At 38.0% G+C, this 22,291-nt stretch overlaps 1 protein-coding gene across 2 annotated transcripts; it reads left to right on the top strand.

Moving 5' to 3' along the window:
• The first annotated feature begins 14,824 nt into the window (after positions 1-14,824).
• On the top strand, positions 14,825-20,148 carry LOC132618344 (probable arabinosyltransferase ARAD1). 2 transcript variants are annotated; one of them, XM_060333407.1, is made up of 4 exons: positions 14,825-15,384; positions 18,374-18,484; positions 18,741-18,836; positions 19,379-20,148. In XM_060333407.1, exons 1-4 carry the CDS (start codon positions 14,842-14,844, stop codon positions 19,793-19,795), a joined length of 1,167 nt encoding a protein of 388 aa, XP_060189390.1. In that variant the 5' UTR covers positions 14,825-14,841; the 3' UTR covers positions 19,796-20,148. The 2 variants fall into 2 exon arrangements, with proteins under 2 accessions (XP_060189390.1, XP_060189389.1); XM_060333406.1 differs by having other exon boundaries at positions 14,827-15,384; positions 18,374-18,670.
• The last annotated feature ends 2,143 nt before the right edge of the window (positions 20,149-22,291 follow it).

Here is a 22,291-nt window from a genome sequence, read left to right as displayed (position 1 = left end):
CTGCTCGACCTTTGTCATCATTATTTTGTCTCTCTTCACATTTAACAAGATGTATATGTACTGGTAAAGCAATATTAATAATTAAACCACGAAAATTACCTTGGAAATTATGGTGTTACGACCCAATTTAGGCTCATGCGGGCACCTACCGTCCCACCTTGGCAAGTGAACTCTCTCGTTTATACAACACTTCAATCACATAACATTCCTTTCAAAAGCATTTGGGAAGTAAGAAAAAAAGCGGAATTTCATTTATAAATACTAACTAGAATGTTACATAATTTGACAATACATATTACAGACTCGATACAATTTTCCCATGACTTGGTCTAGACTAATACAAGAGGGACTAAGTAAATTTCAGAATGACATCATATCGTAAGACTCAACCTCCAATCCCGGAATAAAATGGGAGGAGGCCTTCCAGAAAAGCACCGCATAACTTCCGCATATACTTCGATCATTCACCTGAAACAATCTACACCCAAAAGAGTGTAGCAAGTGCAATATCAGTACAACCACACGTACTAATAAGTATCATAGGCCGACAATGGTTAGTAGTACATATCGGTAAAGAATTCACGAATAATGATGATAATCACTAAATCAAGTCACATATCCCAAAGCAATAGATCACAACTTCAATATAACTTAAGTCACAACTAATCTTCAATGAATTATAAATTGGCCCAAACATCTATACAGATTCTCAACATCTTTACGTCCACCTTACTTACACAATAAACCACAAGTCTTAGACTAATTTAACAGGCACAAGTCAACAGTATAAGTCACAAGAATCGAGTCCCAATGTTCATTATTGTCTATGTATAACACCTAAAACCCCATATGAAAATTCTGAGTATATCCGAAACAACCAATCATACGCTATAGTCATTACAATACGATCATCGCTGTCGAATCATCACAACAGAATCATCCTAATATAATCATCTCATACATCGACCAATCATGATGCAATGCAATGCGATAATGGTATGAATGCGATGTGATGCCATTCCAATGAGGTGTACACGTGTACTCTGGACGAAAATATCGACGTCTCGATAGCACAACCCAGCGTGACTCGCGAAGTCTAAGTGCCACCCGTCCCGGATCTTTACCCAATAGACAGATGGGACCCTGGCTAATTGCTCACAGGGGGAGTCTCATCGGCACCACCCTGGGGAACCCGCGGAATCCATGCACTAACAACGATTCCGGGATGACATTGGAATTGGCCATGCAACAACAATGCCGGCATAAATCATCGGTCATCGACCTCCCACAATCACTCAAGTAAAAAGTCGCTCAATCAACGATACCAAATAATTACCGGCGATTGGCCATGCATCATAAACATGAGGAAATGTATGCAATGCACATCTCAACGATTTCGGAATTGAACCTCGGGCATCGGCTTCTCACAATCACTCAAATAAAAAAGCTTATCAAATATCAATTTCATACAATCAACGATTTCGGAATGGATCTTCGGACATCGGCATTTTACAATCACTCAAGTAAGGAGTTTATCAAATATCAGTTTCATACAATCAACGATTTCAGAATGGATCTTCGGACATCGACCTTTTACAATCACTCAAGTAAGGAGTTATCAAATATCAGTTTACTCAATCAACGATACCGGATCATCACCGGGTATCGGCCATGTATCATAAATGTATGAAAATGTGTGTCATGCATACATCAAGTATCAACAACCAAGTTCAATATCACGAGTACCATGAGGGGGTACGCCAACAATGTATCATATCACAATACCAACTATGGTATGCCAACAATAAATCAGTTATGACAGTAACACAAATTCAGATATCTACCGCTACTCGTAACATCAAATCCTTAACTAGGACAATAAACACACATAACGGGTGGCTAACCCAACACACATCAAGTCAATCATTTTAATTTATGGCATTATCACTTCCCTAATCAGTATTTTACTTAAGATAAGAATCCCCCCTGCTCTCGAGTCACTCGTTACCATTTAACTAGGACATCGTTCACTACCATGGTACAATTTATAGTCTCAACTAGCTTTTAGAGTTATTACAAATAACTTCCTCGAAGGGTTAAATTACGTCTGCTACTCCCAAGTTACATAAATCCATTGATGATCAACAAAGCCACATCAATACCTAAGGAGTCTATAGGCCACGAGCCCGAACAAACAAGTCACACATAACAATACCATCTTAAGGTTCCATCTCATATTTCCAAATTCCTATACATGCATTCTCCGTTTCTTCTACACAACAATACGAAAAACTAATCGGAGTCTACCGAAATAAAAGTCGTAACCTACCTCATGGCCAAGCAGGTGCCAAGAACATCCAACGATGCCTCAATTCTTCACCACCGTGTAATCCATACGAAAAGCTCAGAGACAGCCATGAGGTCCAAGAGTAGAATTCACCTTTAGGGCCCTTTTTAAGGACTCCGAAATTGCTAAGGTAGGTATGGAATTTTATCCTACTTAAAAGTTCACTATCACAATGCTAGTTGGTCAATCAACCCTTATTTAGGACATTCATGACCATATCCAAGTCACTAGTTTGGTCAAATAGCCATTTTAGGCTTGTTTCAAGAAAACCCATTTCCAAGATCTAGAATAGAGACCCTAAGTGTTTTAATGGGGTAGGTGAAGGATTTGGTTGGGGATTATGTTAGGATGATTAGCATAGGAAAATATTCCAAGGACCTTATATCAAGAAGGACAAGGGTTCATCATTTTGGAACTTAAAAGATTTGAGATCCCCATTTGTGACTCTAGACAAGGATCTTTAATGAGAATCAATGTTGGGAGAATGGTTGGAAGAGGTTAGGGGGATAACCTTTCCCAAGTAAGTATCATTTTGGCTCCAAATTTACTCCAAAGGCGGCTGGACTCTCTAGGGTTTTGAGAAATGAAGTCAATTCCCGAAATGCCACTTAATAGGTGGAGTTCACTGTGCGAAACCGCCCCAGCGCTCAGCTTACCGCTGCGGCGGTACCGCCAGGGTGGTAGATGTGTCGCTGTAGCGGCCATGAAGTCATAGTTGTTTGCCACTACAGTGGTAGCACTGTGGCGCCCAAGCAACCACTGCAGTGGTCTAGTTTCACCTTTTTGCCCACGCTTTTATAGCTCACGCTATGCGTACAACGATCTTAGTTTGGTTTGAAGGGTTTTCCATATGGGAATAGGTGGAGACATCGTTAAGTCCCATAGTTGTCATCTTCCTTAAAAAATTTACAGTAACGACGAAACGGGTCGTTACATCAGATATCAATTGAACAACCGTTCGTCCCCAAACGGTAAGAGAGCGAACCCATGCTGTGGTGATACGTCCAATGGACAGGACTCACTAGTATCATCTTACTCTCGTGTGTTTGAGTCCGGCGAGAGGGATAGGGCAATTAACGTAGTCGGGTAAATCCCTTGTGACTCACATAACTTGATGAAATCGTTATGGCAAGGAAATTTAAATACTAGGGTGACTTGTAAGAGGTCCGATACGAAGCGTAAGGCTTGAGTATACCCCAAAAGTTTCAAAATTTTCACGAGCGGAAGTCGCAACCGCCTTAGCGGCCATATGACCGCCAGGATGGTACCGCTACAGCGCCAGACTGGCCACCACAGTAGTACCTCGAGATGTCAAGGGCACCGCCATAGCGGTCCATATACCGCCCCGGCATAGCCGCTGCAGCAAGCCCGTCATCGCAACGGCGGCCCTACTACAGAATTTTAAGGGATCGCAGTCCCTTCTTCTTTTCATTAACTCCCCATCCCACTTCAAAAACCTCTCCCTATTCCTCAAAACTCCTACCCTCACTCCACTCCTAATCACACTACAACTCTACCAACCATCCCCTCTCCCTACTTAACACAATTTAGCCTCCCAAATCACTCACTTTTTCATACCCACAAGAAGAGAAGAAAGAGAAGAAGAAGAGAGAAAGAAAAGCCAACACAAGGAATCCATCTCCCTCTACCATTACACTATAAGATCAGGTAAATTTCATACACCCCCTTTTCTCCATAGTCAATCCATCAACACTGCATTCTAAACAATAACTTAAGGGTTAGATTTTTGGTAATACAAGTAGGGTTTTCTGATCTCTAAGTGACCACACAATTTGGACAAATTTTTGGAGTAATCTGAACTAGTTAATCGTTAGGATAGTCTCCCTTTTGCACTTAGCGAGATTATATCACAGAATTGAGATGCAAACTTGAGCATAGTAAAGAAAAATTCTTGAAATATGTTTTGGTCTTATCAAGGGATTTGGGTTGGTTCATTGTTTGAATGGCACCCAAATGGGTTTTAAACTTCATGCATACTGGTTTTCTCCCCGATCCGTGCTTTAAAATACGTTTTTAATCCAAAAAGTGGAACGTAAAATTTGGGATTTTTTGTTCATTGCTCGGGTAAGGTGATACCGCTGCAGCGGCACCGCCGTGGTACCCAACTGGCCGCTATGACGGCTCACCCTAAACATTACTGACCGCTATAGCGGTCTCCTTTCCGCCATCGCGGTCTACAGGCCGTTGTGGCGGTCATCATAGATTCTGCATTTGTGCAGTCTGCGGCCAGGAACTCATTTACTCAATTTTTCACTTTGGTTCTTATCAAATTGACACGCAATTGATAAGTCTTAAGAACTGACACATTTTCAAATTTTCTTGCAGGCACAAATGGATGAACACAGGGAACAAGTACCTCAAATCCAAGGGGCGGCACCCCGAAATGACGAAGCGCCCGTTTACGAAAATCTCCCCACTCGACAGAGTAAACGGCTACATTTGAAATAGAGGTCCATTCCCTTATTATTGGAGCGAGGCTTTGACATGACAAATGTGGAAAAGCGGGCTCCATATTTCTGGCACAGGTTGGTGGAGACCAAGTGGACTCACTTGGTCCGAAACCCAGGGGATTGCAATGAGTCCTGGGTCAGGGAGTTCTATGCCATGCTGCCTTCGGTTGACTGGGATATTCCTAGCCCGGTGATCATCATAAGGGGCATTCCTGTGAAAGTGGGGGCTAGTGCTATCAACCAGATTTACAGGCTAAATAATCATCCTGAGGAGCCTTATAAGGAGAAAGCGACGGAGAAGGATCTGATGTGGTTGGCCACCCAGTTGGTGCAGGCCAGTGATATACCAAAGGTTCCCTGGGCTCGTGGTAAGGGACCTATATACAGTGACCGCTTTACTGCTGAGGCTAGGAGATGGTTAAGATTGTTAGTCGCTGGGCTCGTCCTTCCTCAAACACCCATGATGTCTCCTATGTTCGTGCCCTTATTATTGCTTTCGTTCTTGCTGACATTCCTGTAAATGTGGAGGTGCAAATCATTGTGGAGTGGAAGGAGTTCGTGGAGGTTGGTGGAAGAAGCTTAATGTTCCCTTCTTTGATCATCTTTCTATGCCAGAAGGCTAAGGTTCCAGAGGAGGATGATGATGATTGGGTCCAGCCTGAGCCTCCTTACCACCCGCTGAAGGCGAAGGGTCACGGATCCGCGATTGTGAGCCGGAAGAGGAGAAAAGAGGGTGATGCGGGCGAAGGGGGAAACAGATCTGGGGCTGACGCTGGTGAGGGAGGTGATGCTGAGGCAGGGGCCCCTCATGTCCAGGGTCCTTTTGAGCACATAGATACACGCTTTAATGCACTAGAGGCCTTGCTCTGGGCGATGCCCATGCCTTCTGGTGGTTCCAGTTCATCGAGTCTGGCTGTTAGTTACCCCACCCAATAGGAGATGAAGGGGTATTTTAATACTCAGACCCAGATGGATGAGTCTCTCACCAGCCTCCAAACTTCCTATACCACCCTGGCTAAGAACCATGGGGAGCTAGGGGCGGACTTTGACCGAGAGAAGATGAAGAACAGGTCATGCGACAAGCTTCACATCAAGTCTTGAAGGGTCAATAAGGGGATGTGGGGTAAAATGTACCCCAGTGTGCCGCTGCCGGTGGAGGATGATGATAATTTCGAGCAGTACTCCTTCGACAGTGATTCCCATGAGGAGGGCGATCAGGGCAGGTTATGATGCTGGTGGTGACGACTCGAATGGTGATGGTGCAACCAGCATGCGGATGGCCTAGAGATTCCCCCCCCCCCCCCCCCCCCCCCCACCTTTATGCTTGGTTACCTTTGTAGGGCCTTTATTTCCTGACAATCCTCTGTTGGTCTGCTTATTTATTTTCGGATAACTTTGTTTTAGTTTTGGGTTGGCCTGGTTTATGGCCATTGTCTGGATAATTGTTTGGATGTTGAACTATTTAGTTTCCTTGCTTTTGGTATTGGTAGTTGGTTTCATGGTAGTGACTTGGTTGTTTCTTGCCCTTGTCGGGCTTATTTCTTTTATACAACTTATTGGTTGGTCATACTCTTGTTTCTATTTGGTCTGTCGAAAGTGAAACAGGTAAGTGAGCTGGGAAGCAGGAATGAAAAGAATGCAGGTTCTGGTCCAGCAGTACCGCTTCGGCGGTCTCTCATACTGTTGTGATGGTACCGTCTTGGCGGAAATGGAGTCGCAGGAGCGGTCCCTTTAGGGAGATGGATCACCGTTTCAGCGGTTGTGTTACCGTTATGGCGGCGCCGCCGCAGCGGTGGGCTGGCCGCTGGGGCGGTGTGCCTGGAAGTGGTATGTCCAATTTCTCTCGCATCCGAAATCTAACTCACCTCTTACAACGTAGCTATATCTAACTCTGAAAAATAACTTACTTTTTGCACGTAGATACCAATTGAAATCATCTAGCTACCAATTGGGTTCACCGAGATACCAATTTGATCAGAGTAGCACGATTTGAAAGAAAGAAGGGGAAATTTTCCTAGATACTCTATAGCCTCCCGTGGACGGGTACGGACGTCTACGTACCATTTCACAAGACTCTACTGGATATTGCTCTTGTACCTAGTAGACCGGTAACCTAGGCTCTAATACCAACTTGTCACAACCAATTTAGGCTCATGCGGGCACCTAACTTCCCACCTTGGTAGGAAAACCCTCTCGTTTATACAACGTTTCAATCACATTACATTCCTTTCAAAAGCATTTGGAAATTAAGAAAAACAACGGAATTTCATTTATAAATACTAACTAGAATGTTACATAATTTGACAATATATATTTACAGACTCGATAAAATTTTCCCATGACTTGGTCTAGACTAATACAAGAGCGACTAAGTAAATTTCAGAATGACATCATATCCTAAGACTCAACCTCCAATCCCGGAATGAAATGGGAGGAGGCCTTCCAGACAAGCACCACATAACTTCCGCATATACTTCGATCATTCACCTGAAGCAATCTACACCCAAAAGAGTGTAGCAAGTGCAATATCAGTACAACCACACGTACTAAGTAAGTATCATAGGCCGACAACTGTTAGTAGTATATATCGATAAAAAAATTCACGAATAATGATGGTAATCGCTAAATCAAGTCACATATCCTAAAGCAGTAGATCACAATTTCAATATAACTTAAGTCACAACTAATCTTCAATGAATTATAAATTGGCCCAAACACCTATACAGATTCTCAACATCTTTAAGTCCACCTTACTTAACACAATACACTACAAGTCTTAGATTAATTTAACAGGCACAAGTCAACAATATAAGTCACAAGAATCGAGTCCAAATGTTCATTATTGCCTATGTATAGCACCTAAGATCCCATATGATAAGTCAAAGTATATCTGATACAACCAATCATACGCTATAGTCATTACAATACGATCATCCCTGTCGAATCATCACAACATAATCATCCCAATATAATCATCTCATACATCTCGACTAATCATGATACAATGTGATAATGGTATGAATATGATGCCTGCCATGCCAATGAGGTGTACACATGTACTCCGAACGGAAATATCGACGTCTCGATAGCACAACCCAGCGTGACTCGCGAAATCTAAGTGCCACCAGTCCTGGATCTTTGCCCAACAGACAGACGGGACCCTGGCTCATTGCTCGCAGGGGGAGTCTCACCGGCACCACCCTGGGGAACCCACGGAATCCATGCACTAACAACGATTCCGGGATAACATCGGTATCGGCCATGCAACAACGATGCCGACATAGATAATCGGTCAGCGGCCTCTCACAATCACTCAAGTAAAAAGTCGATCAATCAACGATACCGGATAATTACCAGCTATCGGCCATGCATCATAAATATGAGGGAACATATGCAATGCACATATCGACGATTTCGGAATTGAACCTCGGACATCAGCCTTCTCACAATCACTCAAATAAAAGAATTTACCAAATATCAGTTTCATACAATCAACGATTCCAGAATGGATCTTCGGACATCGGCCTTTTACAATCACTCAAGTAAGGAGTTTATCAAACATCAATTAATGACACCCTTTCATCATCGGGTATCGGCCATGCCTCATGAATGTGTGAGAATGCGTGTCATGCATACATCAAGTATCAACAACCATGTTCAATATCACGAGTACCACGAAGGGGCATGCCAACAATGTATCATATCACAATACCAACTATAGTATGCCAACAATAAATCTGTTATGACAGTAACACAGATTCAGATATCTGCCGCTACTCGTACCATCAAATTCTCAACTATGACAATAAACACACATAACGGGTGGCTAGCCCAACACACATCAAGTCAATCATTTTAATTTACGGCATTACCAATTCCCTAATAAGTATTTTACTTAGGATAAGAATCTCCCCTTACTCTCGAGTCACTTGTTACCATTTAACTAGGACATCGTTCACTACCATGGTACAGTTTATATTCTCAACAAGCTTTAAGAGTTATTATAAATAACTTCCTCGAAGGGCATAATTAAATTCCGTCCGCTACTCCTAAGTTACATAAATCCACCGATGATCAACAAAGCCACATCAATACCTAAGGAGTCTACAAGCCACGAGCCCCAACAAAGAAGTCACACATAATAATACCATCCTAAGGTTCCATCCCATATCTCCAAATTCCTATACATGCATTCTCCGTTTCTTCTACACAACAATACGAAAAACTAACCGGAGTCTACCGAAAGGAAAGCCGTAACCTACCTCATGGCCGAGCAGATGCCACGAACATCCAACGACGCCTCAATTAATCACCACCGTGTAATCCATATGAAAAGCTCGGAGACAACCATGAGGCCCAAGAGTAGAATTCACCTTTAGGGCCCTTTTTAAGGACTTCGAAATTGCTAAGGTAGTTATGGAATTTTATCCTACTTAAAAGTTCACTATCACAACGCTAGTTGGTCAATCAACCCTTATTTAGGACATTCATGACAATATCCAAGTCACTAGTTTGGTCAAATTGCCATTTTAGGCTTGTTTCAAGAAATCCATTTCCAAGATCTAGAATATAGACCCCTAAGTGTTTTAATGGGGTAGGTGAAGGATTTGGTTGGGGATTATGTTAGGATGATGAGCATAGGAAAATATTCCAAGGACCTTATATCAAGAAGGACAGGGGTTCACTATTTTGGAACTTAAGAGATTTGAGATTCCCATTTGTGACCCTAGACAAGGATCCTTAATGAGGATCAATGTTGGGAGAATGGATGGAAGAGGTTAGGGGGATAACCTTTCCCAAGGAAGTATCATTTTTGGCTCCAAAATTACTCCAAAGGCGGCTGAACTCTCTAGGGTTTTGAGAAATGAAGTCAATTCTCGAAATGTCACTTAAATAGGTGGAATTCACTGTGCGAAACCGCCCCAACGGTGAGCTTACCGCTGCGGCTGTACCGCCAGGGCGGTAGATGTGCCGCTGTAGCGGCCATGAAGTCACAGTTGTTTACCGCTATAGCGATATCATATGACGTTGTGGCGCCCAAGCGACCGCTGCAGCGTTCTAGTTTCACCTTTTTGCCCACACTTTTATCGCTCACGCTATGCGTACGATGATCTTCATTTGTTTTAAAGGGTTTTCCATATGTGAATAGGTAGAGACATCGTTAAGTCCCATAGTTGTCGTCTTCCTTAAAAATTTCACAGTAACGACGAAACGAGTCATTACATATGGTAACACATCTCATGTCATTGTAATACAAAATATACAGAATCATGTTAATCATCTTGATGATTGTCGGGGATAGAACTTAATTTCTAATTTCTGTAATCTATATTGAGTTTATGATATTTTTAGCACTGAATGAGTAACAGTTTAATTTTAATTGTCACATGAATACTATTACTACATGTGGTAGAGTGGTGGGTCTCAAACTACAGAACCTATATAATGAATAAACAACATGTTTTTTAGGTGACTGATATTGAATTGGACTACTAAGAACAAATTTTAGAAAATAGCAGACATTGGCAAAGCTTTCTCAGCCAAATAGTGGTGGAGATTCAGGACATGTAAATCACTTTGGTCCCAATTTTTAGAAGCCAAACACTATAAAAAATCTCACCCTGTCATCAAGAAATGGATCAAAGGCAATTCCTGTAACTAGAAGAGTTGTGCTCAATCAAAGATGCTATGGAGGAGCACATGTTGTGGAAAAATAGAAAGAGGTCATATCTCTTTCTGGTATGACCAATGGATTGACTTAGGGCCCCTCTATAAATTTCTACCTGACGTGCCTAATCCCAACAAAATACTCATAAAAAATGACTATCAAAATGGAGTATGGGATTGGGAGGCATGTGGTAATGTCCCTGACATTATCAAGGATCACATATATGACAAAAATGTCCAGATCTACAATGAAGCTAATACTCTCATTTGGAAACTGTAGAACCCAGACTTATTTTCTGTCAAATATGCTTGGTCACTGCTTAGGATTCATAGACAGGTAAGGCCTATTTTGAGCAAGTTATGGGACAAAAAGCTCCCCTTTAAAATCTCTTTCATGACATAGAGAGTACTTTTGAAGATAGTTCCCACTAATGATATCATTTCAAGATTTGGGATCACTCATGATTCTCCCAAATGTTGTTGCTGCAGAATACCTCAAGATGAGAGTATTGATCATGTTTTCTTCAATGGCACTTTGGCCAGGACAGTCTGGCACCATTTGTGCTTCAATTTTAGAGTTAAATATGCAGGATCCTCTCTTATTTTCACACTGTCAAACTGGTGGGATCACCAACCTCTCAATATCATCAATGCTTTCATTATTAAAGTTTTACCCTTTCTAATTATTTGGGAACTCTGGAAAAACAGATGTAGTGGTAGGTTTGGGAAAAAAAATCTACATCTCAAAAGTGCTCTACCAAATAGCAATATTGTCTCACGATGATGAAGCTGAAATTTGCAAATTTCAAGCATGACATCACTTCGGATGAACTCATATCATTGGCTGACAGGAAAATTCAAAATAAAAGTTTCAACCTGGTCCTTTGGAACCCTCCTAATCTTAACTCCTATAAACTAAACGGTGATGGGATCTTTAAGGATGGAAAATGTGAAGGGGGAGGTGTTATAAGAGATTGGGAAGGAAATTTCATCATGGCTTACTCCTCTCTGGCTGAAGGAAGTTCCAGCATTTTAGCAGAACCCAAACAACTTCTTTATGGAGTGAACTGGTGCAATCAACATGGGCTAAGACTACTTGAAATAGAAATAGATTCAGTTGTCCTCCGATCTTGTATCAGAGAAGTCTTTAAAATTCCGTGACAGCTTACACCCATCATCAAAGACTTTCAAAATGCTCTCCAAGTTTCAGAATGGGTCATTTATCACTACTTTAGTGAGGTCAATCAAATTGCAGATAAGCTTGATAAGCTTGCCTCACTAAGCTATCTTGTGGACAATGATAAAGTTTACACCTCTATCGACAACCTTCCAAGACAAGTTAGAAGACTACTACAAATGGATAAAAGGAAAATCCCAAACTTTCGGGTTGTGAAGAATAAACCTCATGAACTTGTTTATGATGATATATGCTGAATTGTATATGTTTGTGAAGTTAATTTTTGCTAGGAATCTGCTTAAAGAGAGTCTACCTCTTAGAAGTTTTAATAGCTAAACTGTATAACAATGCCAATAGGGCCAATAGTTTATCTTTGTCTTTAAAATGTAAAGAATGGGCTTGTCCATCTCCTTAGTCTCTTTGAGGAGGTCAAGCTTCATATACCCCTCATACAAGTATTTTGCTATATCCTATTAATATACAAGGTAGGGGCCTAAGCCTACCCCCCCCCCCCCCCCCTCCCCATCAAGAAGGTGGCTTTAACTAAAAAAAAATGAAAAAGCTTTGTCAGGTCTAGTGTAAAATTTTAGAATAAAACTGAATCTAAACTTTGAAAACAAGATTGGTCCAAGCTAATTTGGTGTCACTACCAATATGATAACGAAAGAAAAATAAAGATTAATGAGAAGGGAAAACTGAAACTAGCATTATGATATTTTGTAAACGTCCTAATTCTGCTTATTATCTGGTGTTATATATATTATCTGGAAAAAATGAATCTTTATTGTTCATTTCTATAAAGACTTAAAATATAGTTTACTATGTATACTAGAAGACATCAGAATTGTCGATCAAAGAGAAGAAAATAAATTAAGGGATAATATAATATATAGGGATAACTACATGGCATAACTAACTCTAGTACATATTTAGATTTAGTGGATATCGTTTAGATTAATTACATTCTATAGCTAAAAGTAATATGTTAAATACAATTAATAGCTATATATATATATATATATATATATATATATATATATATATATATATATATAGATTTAAAGTAGAATACACATCATCACATTATTCACTGTCAACCCAACCCTCCCATCTCTCTCTCTCCCCTTCTCCCCCCATTGCTTCGCCGAGGAGCTCTAGCTCCTGTTCACCGAAGTAGCCGTGACCCTTCACCACCACACCAGTCGGTCTCTTCCGTTTCAAGACCATACAATAATCACTAGTAGTAGTAATAGTATTAGAACCTCTAAAAGGTTACTTAACAGAGGTTTCTGTATACAAAGTATCCTTAACGGTGATAATGACGGAGAAGAAGGTGAAGGAGAAGAAGACGGTGATGGAACCCTAGACGATGAGAATATCGGTGATTTTGAAAGTGCAACAGCGCAAGACATATTGTGATCTGTCGTTTTCTTTAACGTTCGAATTACCAGAAAATACACAGATCTGATTGATTTATACACAGATCTTTCAGATCTGACCGGAAGTGTTTTTTCCAGATCGGTCTATACATATAGTGTATACAATGTTTTTCACGTATTTCGAAGAAGATCTTTTTGTATAAAAATGAATGCAGTGATTTTGAAGTGTATACAAATGAATACAATGAATTTTATTTATTGTTTTCAGCTCTTGAGTGTATTCGTTAATTTTTTAAGTGCAAATTCCAGTGTTTGGTGGTGTATTTTGAAGGATTGTTTTTTTGTATAAAACCGATTTTAAATATAATAAAGTGAGTACAGTGTAAAAGTAGCTACAATGAATGCAGTTGAGTTGAATACATTTGAGTTGAATACAACTTAGTTGAATACATCCGACTTGAATACAACGAAATCTAACTTGAATACAACAAAAAGAATTTTTAAATACAGTTTTACTCACTGTATTCATGAATACAGGAAATTTTGAATACACGCTGGGGAAGCTAGAATGTTTGCTACGCCATGTAATTATGTAAATCGTAGCTACGCTGGTTGTTTTAACCCCAAATGTTTGCTCCTTATGAAATTTTCCCTAATATATATTATAACTAGTTTAGCGAGGCCCGTGCTAAGCCCGGGCCCAAACGTACTCTTAACATTTTAACTTTCATTGTTAATGAAGTTATTTACGTCAATTCAAATGCAGAGCCAAGATTTGGAATTTATGAGCCCTGAATTCTAGTTTTAAGTTATTCAATATTAAATTAATAATCTATAGACGAAGACAAAGTTTGTGAACCTAAGCTACCGGATTCAATCGAAATTGTAGCCGACACTCTGGCTCCGCTCTGCTTCTAACTCATTTTGCGCTAAACTTAGTAGGCGTTTGGCCATAGATACCAAAAACAAATTCACTTTTTTTGGAATTTTTGAAGTTGGAGTTGGAGTTGTATTTGGCCATAGTTTTTGAAATTGTAGTTTTTGGTGAAATGTAGTTGTAAAAAAGCGAAAAAAATAATTTTTTTTTGAAAAACAAGTTTTTTGAGTTTTTGGTATTCCGGAATACAACTTGAAGTTGTATTCGGAATATTTATGGGCAAACGCCCCAAAGTGAAAAAAGTGGAAAAAAAATTCCGGAAAAAAGTGAATAATTTGTATGGCCAAACGGCACCTTAAACTCATTTAAGATTTTAATAATGTATTTTATTTTCACTTGTATTAATAACCTCATGTTTTCATCTTTTAGAATCATCTAACACAACAAAAAAAAATCAATTAACTTTTAATATATACTGGAATAAATATAACCTTAGTTTAGAAACTTTACGCAAATTAACATAGTGATCCTACAAGAATATTAGTAAATGAAAATTAAAGTACATTAGTAATGTAAAACATTTTAATTAAACTTATATTTGAAAATAATTTTAGGATAATAAACGTATGTGAGCTCACCAAAGAAGCAAAATGTTAGATGTTTTAAGGATAAAATATATTGTAATACCTAATAAACGTTTCAGTTGTAAAAGGAAATTTGGCTCCAAATTTACCCTAATTTTACCTGAACGTATAAGGACAAATAATATATTCTCTCCTTCCCAAAATATAAAGGCAATTTGACTAATTTCGAAGCTAAATTAAGTTAGATTAATTCAATATTTTAAAATTAAAATTTAAATATTCGAAAAATATCCCCTTTCACATTTCTCAATAATCAAAATCATCATCTCATTCGTTTCCATGCTCATTCAGCTATACAACCCCATTTCACACATTCAACAACCAAGTCAAAACATGACTAGTAATAAGTGTCTAGTCTCATGCTTCACAATATTCACTTTATTCATCTTCGCATCTCTATTACTATTCTACTGTGGTAAAACCATTGATTACAGATCAAAATTCCTACTCTTCTCGTCTCCTCCAACTGACCGTACACCCTGCACCACTCAATCCCCTCCACTCAATGTCTACATGTACGATTTGGGTACAAAATACAATGTGGGAATGCTAAACGGGTCGGGTTTGAATGGTCCACCGGTGACCCGCGAGACATTACCGGAGTACCCGAATTATGTCGGGTTAAGGAGACAACATACGGTGGAGTATTGGATGCTGGCTTCGTTGTTGTTGTATAATGGGACGACGTATGGAGAGGCGGTTAGGGTTTTGAATCCGGATTTGGCGGATGTGTTTTTTGTGCCGTTTTTTAGTTCGTTGAGTTATGATACGTATAATCATCATGGGAATTATTCCGAGTCCAAAGTTGATGATCAATTGCAGGTGATCTATCTATCTCACTTTTTTTTTTTTTTTTAAATATCTGTTTGGTAGGGTGTATAAGAATAATACTTGAATGAGTTGTTCTAATTTATATGGCACACTTTCTTTTAAGTCTCTCTAAAAAATAATATCACCTTTCTATAAGTAGAAATTTTTTAACTTACAAATATTTAAGTCTTGTTTTGGACCATAAATTTCAAAAGTCCTCAACCTTTGTGTCAAGTCAAACAGTATCACGTAAATTGAGACAGAGGGAGTACTGGATAGGGTGTGCTAGTAAGAGGGAGAACTGGATAGGGTGTGCTAGTAATATTGGGATTAATTATGCTGACATCATTTTTTTATTTTTTATTGACTGTTTGCTTTGTTGTATTAAATAACATGCATTGTATAATTTTTAAGTAGTACTGAATAACGTGTATTAGAATAAGAATAGTACTGGTATTGTTACTGCCATGATTTACTATGTATAAGAATAGTACTGAATAGGGTGTATAACTAAGGGCTTGCTTGTTTGGGAAACAGGTTATCCCGAGATTGTTATTCCACCCTCACTGTGGGATAAAAATAACACTACAATCCCTGGATAACTAATCTGGGAATTAGTTATCCCGGCATTTCATCCCAACCAAACGTGGGATAAATTCATCTAAAATTTAATCCCGGGGTTAATTATCCCTTATCCCTCGTACCAAACGAGCCCTAATAGTATTAGTTATGCATAGGTTGAAAACTCTACCAAACAAGGGATTAAATAATACAAAAGCTAATACTAGTATCATTTGCTCTAATACGTCCTACCAAACGACCCCTAATGTTACGTTCTGCTGGAAGAAAAAGGGAAAGGGATGAGTGCAGAAGATTGTACTACTATTAACTTTGTTTTTTTAAAAAAAAAAAAAAAAAAAATCCTTTGCTTCCTTTTCCTTTTTCATTTATGCTCATTCTAATCCAACGAAGTGTAGTGCTAAATAGCAGCATTTTGTTATAAGAAATGCTTAGTTATTCGAGCTATTTATTTTATTTAGTTGTGTTGAATTGCTTGTTCAATTTTAGCTCTAACACATACTGGATGTCGTGCAAAATTGCTTTTCATCAACAAAACGTTTGGTATTTAAGTAGCATTTTATGAATGTGCTAAACTTTTGATACTGTATTAATAATTCAGATTTCCTTTGGTTACAGTTAGGAGCTTCTTATCGTTCTGTCTAGTTTAGGTTTTTTAGCTTCTTATTGTTCTATATAGTTTAGTTTTGTTATAGAAAAAGGATAGCTTATGCCTGACTTGTTCTTTTATTCGGAATCTGTTCAGCTATCACCTCACTCATTTCTTTTTCTTTTCACTGAGCTGCTCAATAAGAAGAGACTAGGCATACTTGATCAAAAATAAAAAGAAGAAACTAGGGATGGGAGCCAAAATATATAGTATCCCAAATATGTCCTGTTAAATGACAGGAAAGATAATTTTCTTATCTCTTTTATAATTTTCTTATCTCTATTTTCCTCCTTGGGCCATTTATTTGTACAGGGCAGTTCCTGATATGTATAGAAAAGAGAGCTCAAGACTTGATAAGAACGTTATTTAACAGTGTAGTGAGTGTAATTGTGGGAATCAATAGCTGTTATGATCCAAGGTTCTTAAAATTACTTTCTCTGTGTTAATTTGTCCATGAAAAGCCCTGTGAAATTGGGATAAGGAGTTGTGAAATTTCTGTTTAGGCTGTCTAGTTTGCTTCTGATTCATAAACTACATGCTTATGACTGGTGAGAGCATCATCTACTAGGCATGTTATGCTAATCTCGAACTCCTGACCCATAATAATGGATACTTGCTCAGTTATTATGAGAAGGAAGTTTGAATTTGATTTCATATTAGAATTATGAGAAGTGGTTAAAGAATGGTTTAAAATATAAAAAGGAAGATTTTCAAAAAAAAAATATAAAAAGGAAGAGTGATTAGATGAACAGGTAACTTGTCACTGCTAACAGGATATAAAGTATCTTTAATAGTATTAGTTTGAGTCCTTAGAGAAGGAAAAATAGAGAAGGTATAGATGTTAGATAAAAAGATTTCTATAAAAAGATTTCTATTTAAGGCTTAGATAATATTTAACAGTATTAGTTTGAATAATCAGGGAAAACCTTTCAATTAAGGGAAGTAGGTCAACTTTATCTAGGAAGGAGGGAGTACTAGAGCGACTTCAATGAGCTTCCTTTCAATTAACCAATGAGGTAAATAGCAGTTTGACTTGCTCTGTAGGAGGAGTTGTATTGCTTAATGTCGTTGATAGAAATGTTAAACACATCAATTAACCACTAAAGTTTATAGGGTAATCCAGCAGCTCGGAGAGGGTAGAGAAGTTGCTGCTTTATCCGTAATGATAAACACGTCGAACAGGTTTTTGTTTTTTTTTTTGTTTTTTTCTTCCAGTAAGAAGAATGCTGTACAATTATTTAGGTTGTATACAGCAAAGGCATTCTACCTTTCCTTGTAAATTTCATAAATTTCAGCCATTTATGTATGATGATGTATTCACATTGGAGAATATTATTGCTAAACAACACTCTTGTGTTATCTACTTATCTATCTATACATGTGTTGGTTTATAGAATACTCTACTGTATATGGATTCTGGGCAAAGATCTCTTTACCTTCTAGTTATGACAAGATGAAAGCAATAAAAGAAATATAACCTAAGTTGTGAAAATTTGAAAAGGGACCTACCACTAATGTTTAGTCCAAGAAAGAACAAAGTAACTTTCTTTTTGGTACCTAATTTAAATTCTTAATGTAGCATAAACAATACAGTCTTTGGTTGATTTCCTCATCACCTTTAGAAAATGCCATTATTTTGCTGCGTACCATGTTGATTGATAAATCACATAGGATATGTTTTACATTTTTCTTCCAGTATTACTATGTGGTAGGTAATAACCATCCTCCTTTCTGCATTTTATTTATCTGTGTTGACTTAGCTTCTTCTTCCAGGCTGAAATTGTTGACCTCTTACAAAAATCTAAATATTGGAAGAGGTCTGCTGGTCGAGATCATGTGATACCAATGCAACATCCAAATGCTTTCAAACGTTATAGGGAGAAGGTAAATGCTGCTATATTCGTCGTAGCAGATTTTGGTCGCCCTTCTCCAGCTGTGTCTAATTTGAGGAAAGATGTTGTGGTCCCATATGGACATGTGGTTGGAACTTTTGAAGCTGATGACCTCTCCGACCCATACGATTCTCGCACAACGCTTCTTTTCTTCCGGGGGAGGACAGATAGAAAAGCTGTATGCTTGAACAAATAAGTTACATTTTGTTTTTGACAAAAATAGTTTCTAACTCTTATTCGTATTGCAGGAAGGGAAAGACCGTAAGCAACTGGAAAAAATATTAAGCGGTCAAAAGGATGTTGTTTTTGAAGTAAAGGAATACTCAGAGGAAGGTGTAAATGCAGTAAGTAATTCTGTTGTACCACCTCTTATATATATATAAAAGATTGAATAATGGCTTAATAACAGTAGGACTTATATTATCGACCTTCATTTTTCCTCTTTTTTGTCAATATTTGCGCGAATTTAACAGTTGAGATTCAGTGAATAGTCCTTAACCTGTAACTAGTTCCATTTACTTCAAGGAATATAGAGCCTGTTTGGATGGGCTTATTTTAAGCAGCTTATAAGCTAAACAAAAAATAAGTTGGGGTAGGCCAATTTATTTTTTTTGGCTTATAAGCTGCTTTAGATAAGCTAGTCAAACGGGCCCAATTATTTTTTTGAGCTTATTTTAAGCACAAAATGACTTTAAGCTGGCCAGTCAAACACTCAAAAAAGCTGAAACAGCTTATAAGCAACTTATAAGCCAATCAAAACGGGTTCATTGTCTATTTTGAAATTGCCTTTTTCCTTCCATTCGCTTCCTCTTTTCCTTCTCCTATTGTGTTATTTTGGCTTTATTGTGATGGTTTATTTACAGTTGTTTTTCCTTTTATATGTCAGTCCACCAAGGGGATGCGTTCATCAAAGTTCTGTCTAGATCCAGCAGGGGATACCCCATCATCTTGCCGCCTTTTTGATGCTATAGTTAGTCATTGTGTCCCTGTAATTGTGAGTGACAAAATTGAGCTACCTTATGAGGACGAAATAGACTACAAGAAGTTCTCTATCTTCTTCTCACGCGAGGAGGCAAAGAAAGAAGGCTACATACTTGATCAGCTCAGGAACATTTCTAAACCAAAATGGGTTGAAATGTGGAGATATCTCAAGAACATTACACATCATTTTGAGTATCAGTACCCTCCGAAGAATGGTGATGCTGTAAACATGATATGGAGGCAAGTGAAGCACAAGCTTCCTGCTGTAAAACTTGCTGTACATAGAAACAGGAGGCTTAAAGTGCCCGATTGGTGGAGATAGCTGATGGTATAGTCTATACATTTCTATGCTTTCATAGGCAAAAGAATTTACCCCCCCCCCCCCCCCCCCTAGGGGCACCCCGAACTGAGCAAACTTGGTTACAAGCTGTTGTATGTGTCGGATCCTCCAAAAATGCACTACTTTTGGAGCATCTGACACGCACCCTGCGTCATTTTTGGAGAGTCCGAGCTACATAGGTTACAAGTGCGGCAATAGAATAGTTGGAACACATACCATTAGTCAGTGGAACCCCTCAGCGATTTATTTTTCTGGAGAATGAAGGTTTCTTGCTTTGCTGCAGCAGCTATGACTCAACTATCATTTCTTCCTTAATATATGTGCTAGTTGAAAAACACAGTTGATCTACCTTCCTTCATTAAACCAACCCCCATACCTTAGAGTTTAGAGCAAGCATCAGTTTTAAGTTTTAACCATAAAGATTTCCGTGACCTCAACCAATGCTAAGATTGGTGCAGCAACCAGTGCATCCTTAAGAATTTGAAAGGCTGTTTCAGCTTCTTTATTTAGATGGAGGAAGAGCCTTAACAGATTAGTTAAGGGTTCGCTAATGATTTCATAGGACCTAATCAACCTCCTGTAATATACAGTTAATCTTAAGAATCCCCTACATGGTTACATTGACTTAGGAATTGGTTAGTTGGTTGTGGCTTCAATTTTGGATGGATTTGTAGTTCCACTTTAAATTGGCCAAAAGAACATTTGGATAGCTTAGCAAAGAGCTGCTCTCTTTTCAGAATTTCCTGAGATGCAGAATATGTTCCTTGACTAATGCACTGTACATCAAAATATTATCAAATAATACTAACACAAATTTCCTCAAGTAGGGTCTGAACACATGATTCATTAAAACTTGAAATGTGGCAGGGGCATTAGTCAAGAAGTAAGACATGACCTTAATTCATAATGCCCTAAATGCGTTCTAAATTCTATCTGGGGAATGTCTCCTCCCATTCTAATTTGATGATACCCAACCCTTAAATTATTTTTTAGAATAAATGTATGAGTTATTTAATTCATCCATTAAATCGTCTACAAGAGGAATGAGAAATTTTTCCTTCGCAGCATATTATCCAGCTGCTTGTAATCTTTGCAAAACCTCAAACTACCATCTTTCTTTTTAACCAATAAAATAGGAAAGGAAAATGAGGAATGACTGGGCTGTATCATTCCACTGCCAAGGAAAATTTAGAATCGTTACCTCAAATTTTAATTATGATTGTGTATGGGTGAAAAATCACACCTAACACGTGGACCAACATGTAGTTGACACGTGTCAATTTATACAATGACGTAGGGAGATCTGATGGTAATGTCTAGCAAAGCATTTACGGAGAGGTAGCAGATATCAAAGACTTAGTCAACGAAGAGAACATCAACGGAAACAACATACAAAGCCCCTCTTGATTGCGCACTAAATAGAGTTAATGCAGTAACGGCAAAATGTTTCTAACGGCCAGAATCAAGGAATTAAATGACAATCATTAATTCAGCAATTAATGATTGTCGTTGCATACACACAACGGAAAAAGCACTAAATAGGATCATTATAACTATATGGAAGCATGGGTTTAAACCCATGCTTCGTCATCCGTCGTCCATTAAAAAAAAAGGGGCGGGCCCCATACTAAACAACACCAAGCAATATATAAAAAAAAAAAAAAAAGGTGGAACCCCACCATCTCCAAACTCACGGAAAAAAAAAGTGAACCCCATATTAAAAAAACAAATAATGTCAAAAAAAAAAGTGCAGACTTTGTATTCGTAACAAATACTAATATAATAAAGTTTTAGATACGGAGCATAAACTACAATGTTACATTATTCGTATGAACAAAAAAAGTGGAACCCACCATCTCCAAACTCACGGAAAAAAAAAAGTGAACCCCATATTTAAACAAAACAAATAATGTAAAAAAAAAGTGCAGACTTTGTATTCGTAGCAAACACTAATATAATAAAGTTTTAGATATGGAGCACAAACTACAATGTTATATTAATCGTGTTTTGAACATAACATATATATATATATATATATATATATATATATATATATATATATATATATATATATATATATATATATATATATATATATATATATATAGTGCAAACTAATGACGTCCAAAAAAAAAAAATGCACCCCATATTAAAAAATCAAACAATATTTATGTAATTTCCAAAGTATCTTATTAAGTCAATAATGATGGATTCATTGCCACATGCGTATCAATCCATTAGTGGGAGCAAATGAAATTATTTTACAGCAAAAAATATGGACCCCATATTATTGATTTTCTTCAAAAGGTTAAGTAGTCAAACCATACAATTTTCTTTCTTTTTTTATATTAGCCTGAGATCTAATCTAGATATTGAACTGTTGTATTTGCTATTCCGTCATGTCATTTATTTGTTATGTTTACTAAAATAAATATACTTAAAATATTTATATTTTAAAATAAGATAGATCAAATAATG

This window comes from Lycium barbarum, chromosome 11, assembly GCF_019175385.1.
Source record: "Lycium barbarum isolate Lr01 chromosome 11, ASM1917538v2, whole genome shotgun sequence".
Lineage (NCBI taxonomy): Eukaryota > Viridiplantae > Streptophyta > Magnoliopsida > Solanales > Solanaceae > Lycium > Lycium barbarum.
This window is presented reverse-complemented; position numbering and strand designations above follow the sequence as displayed.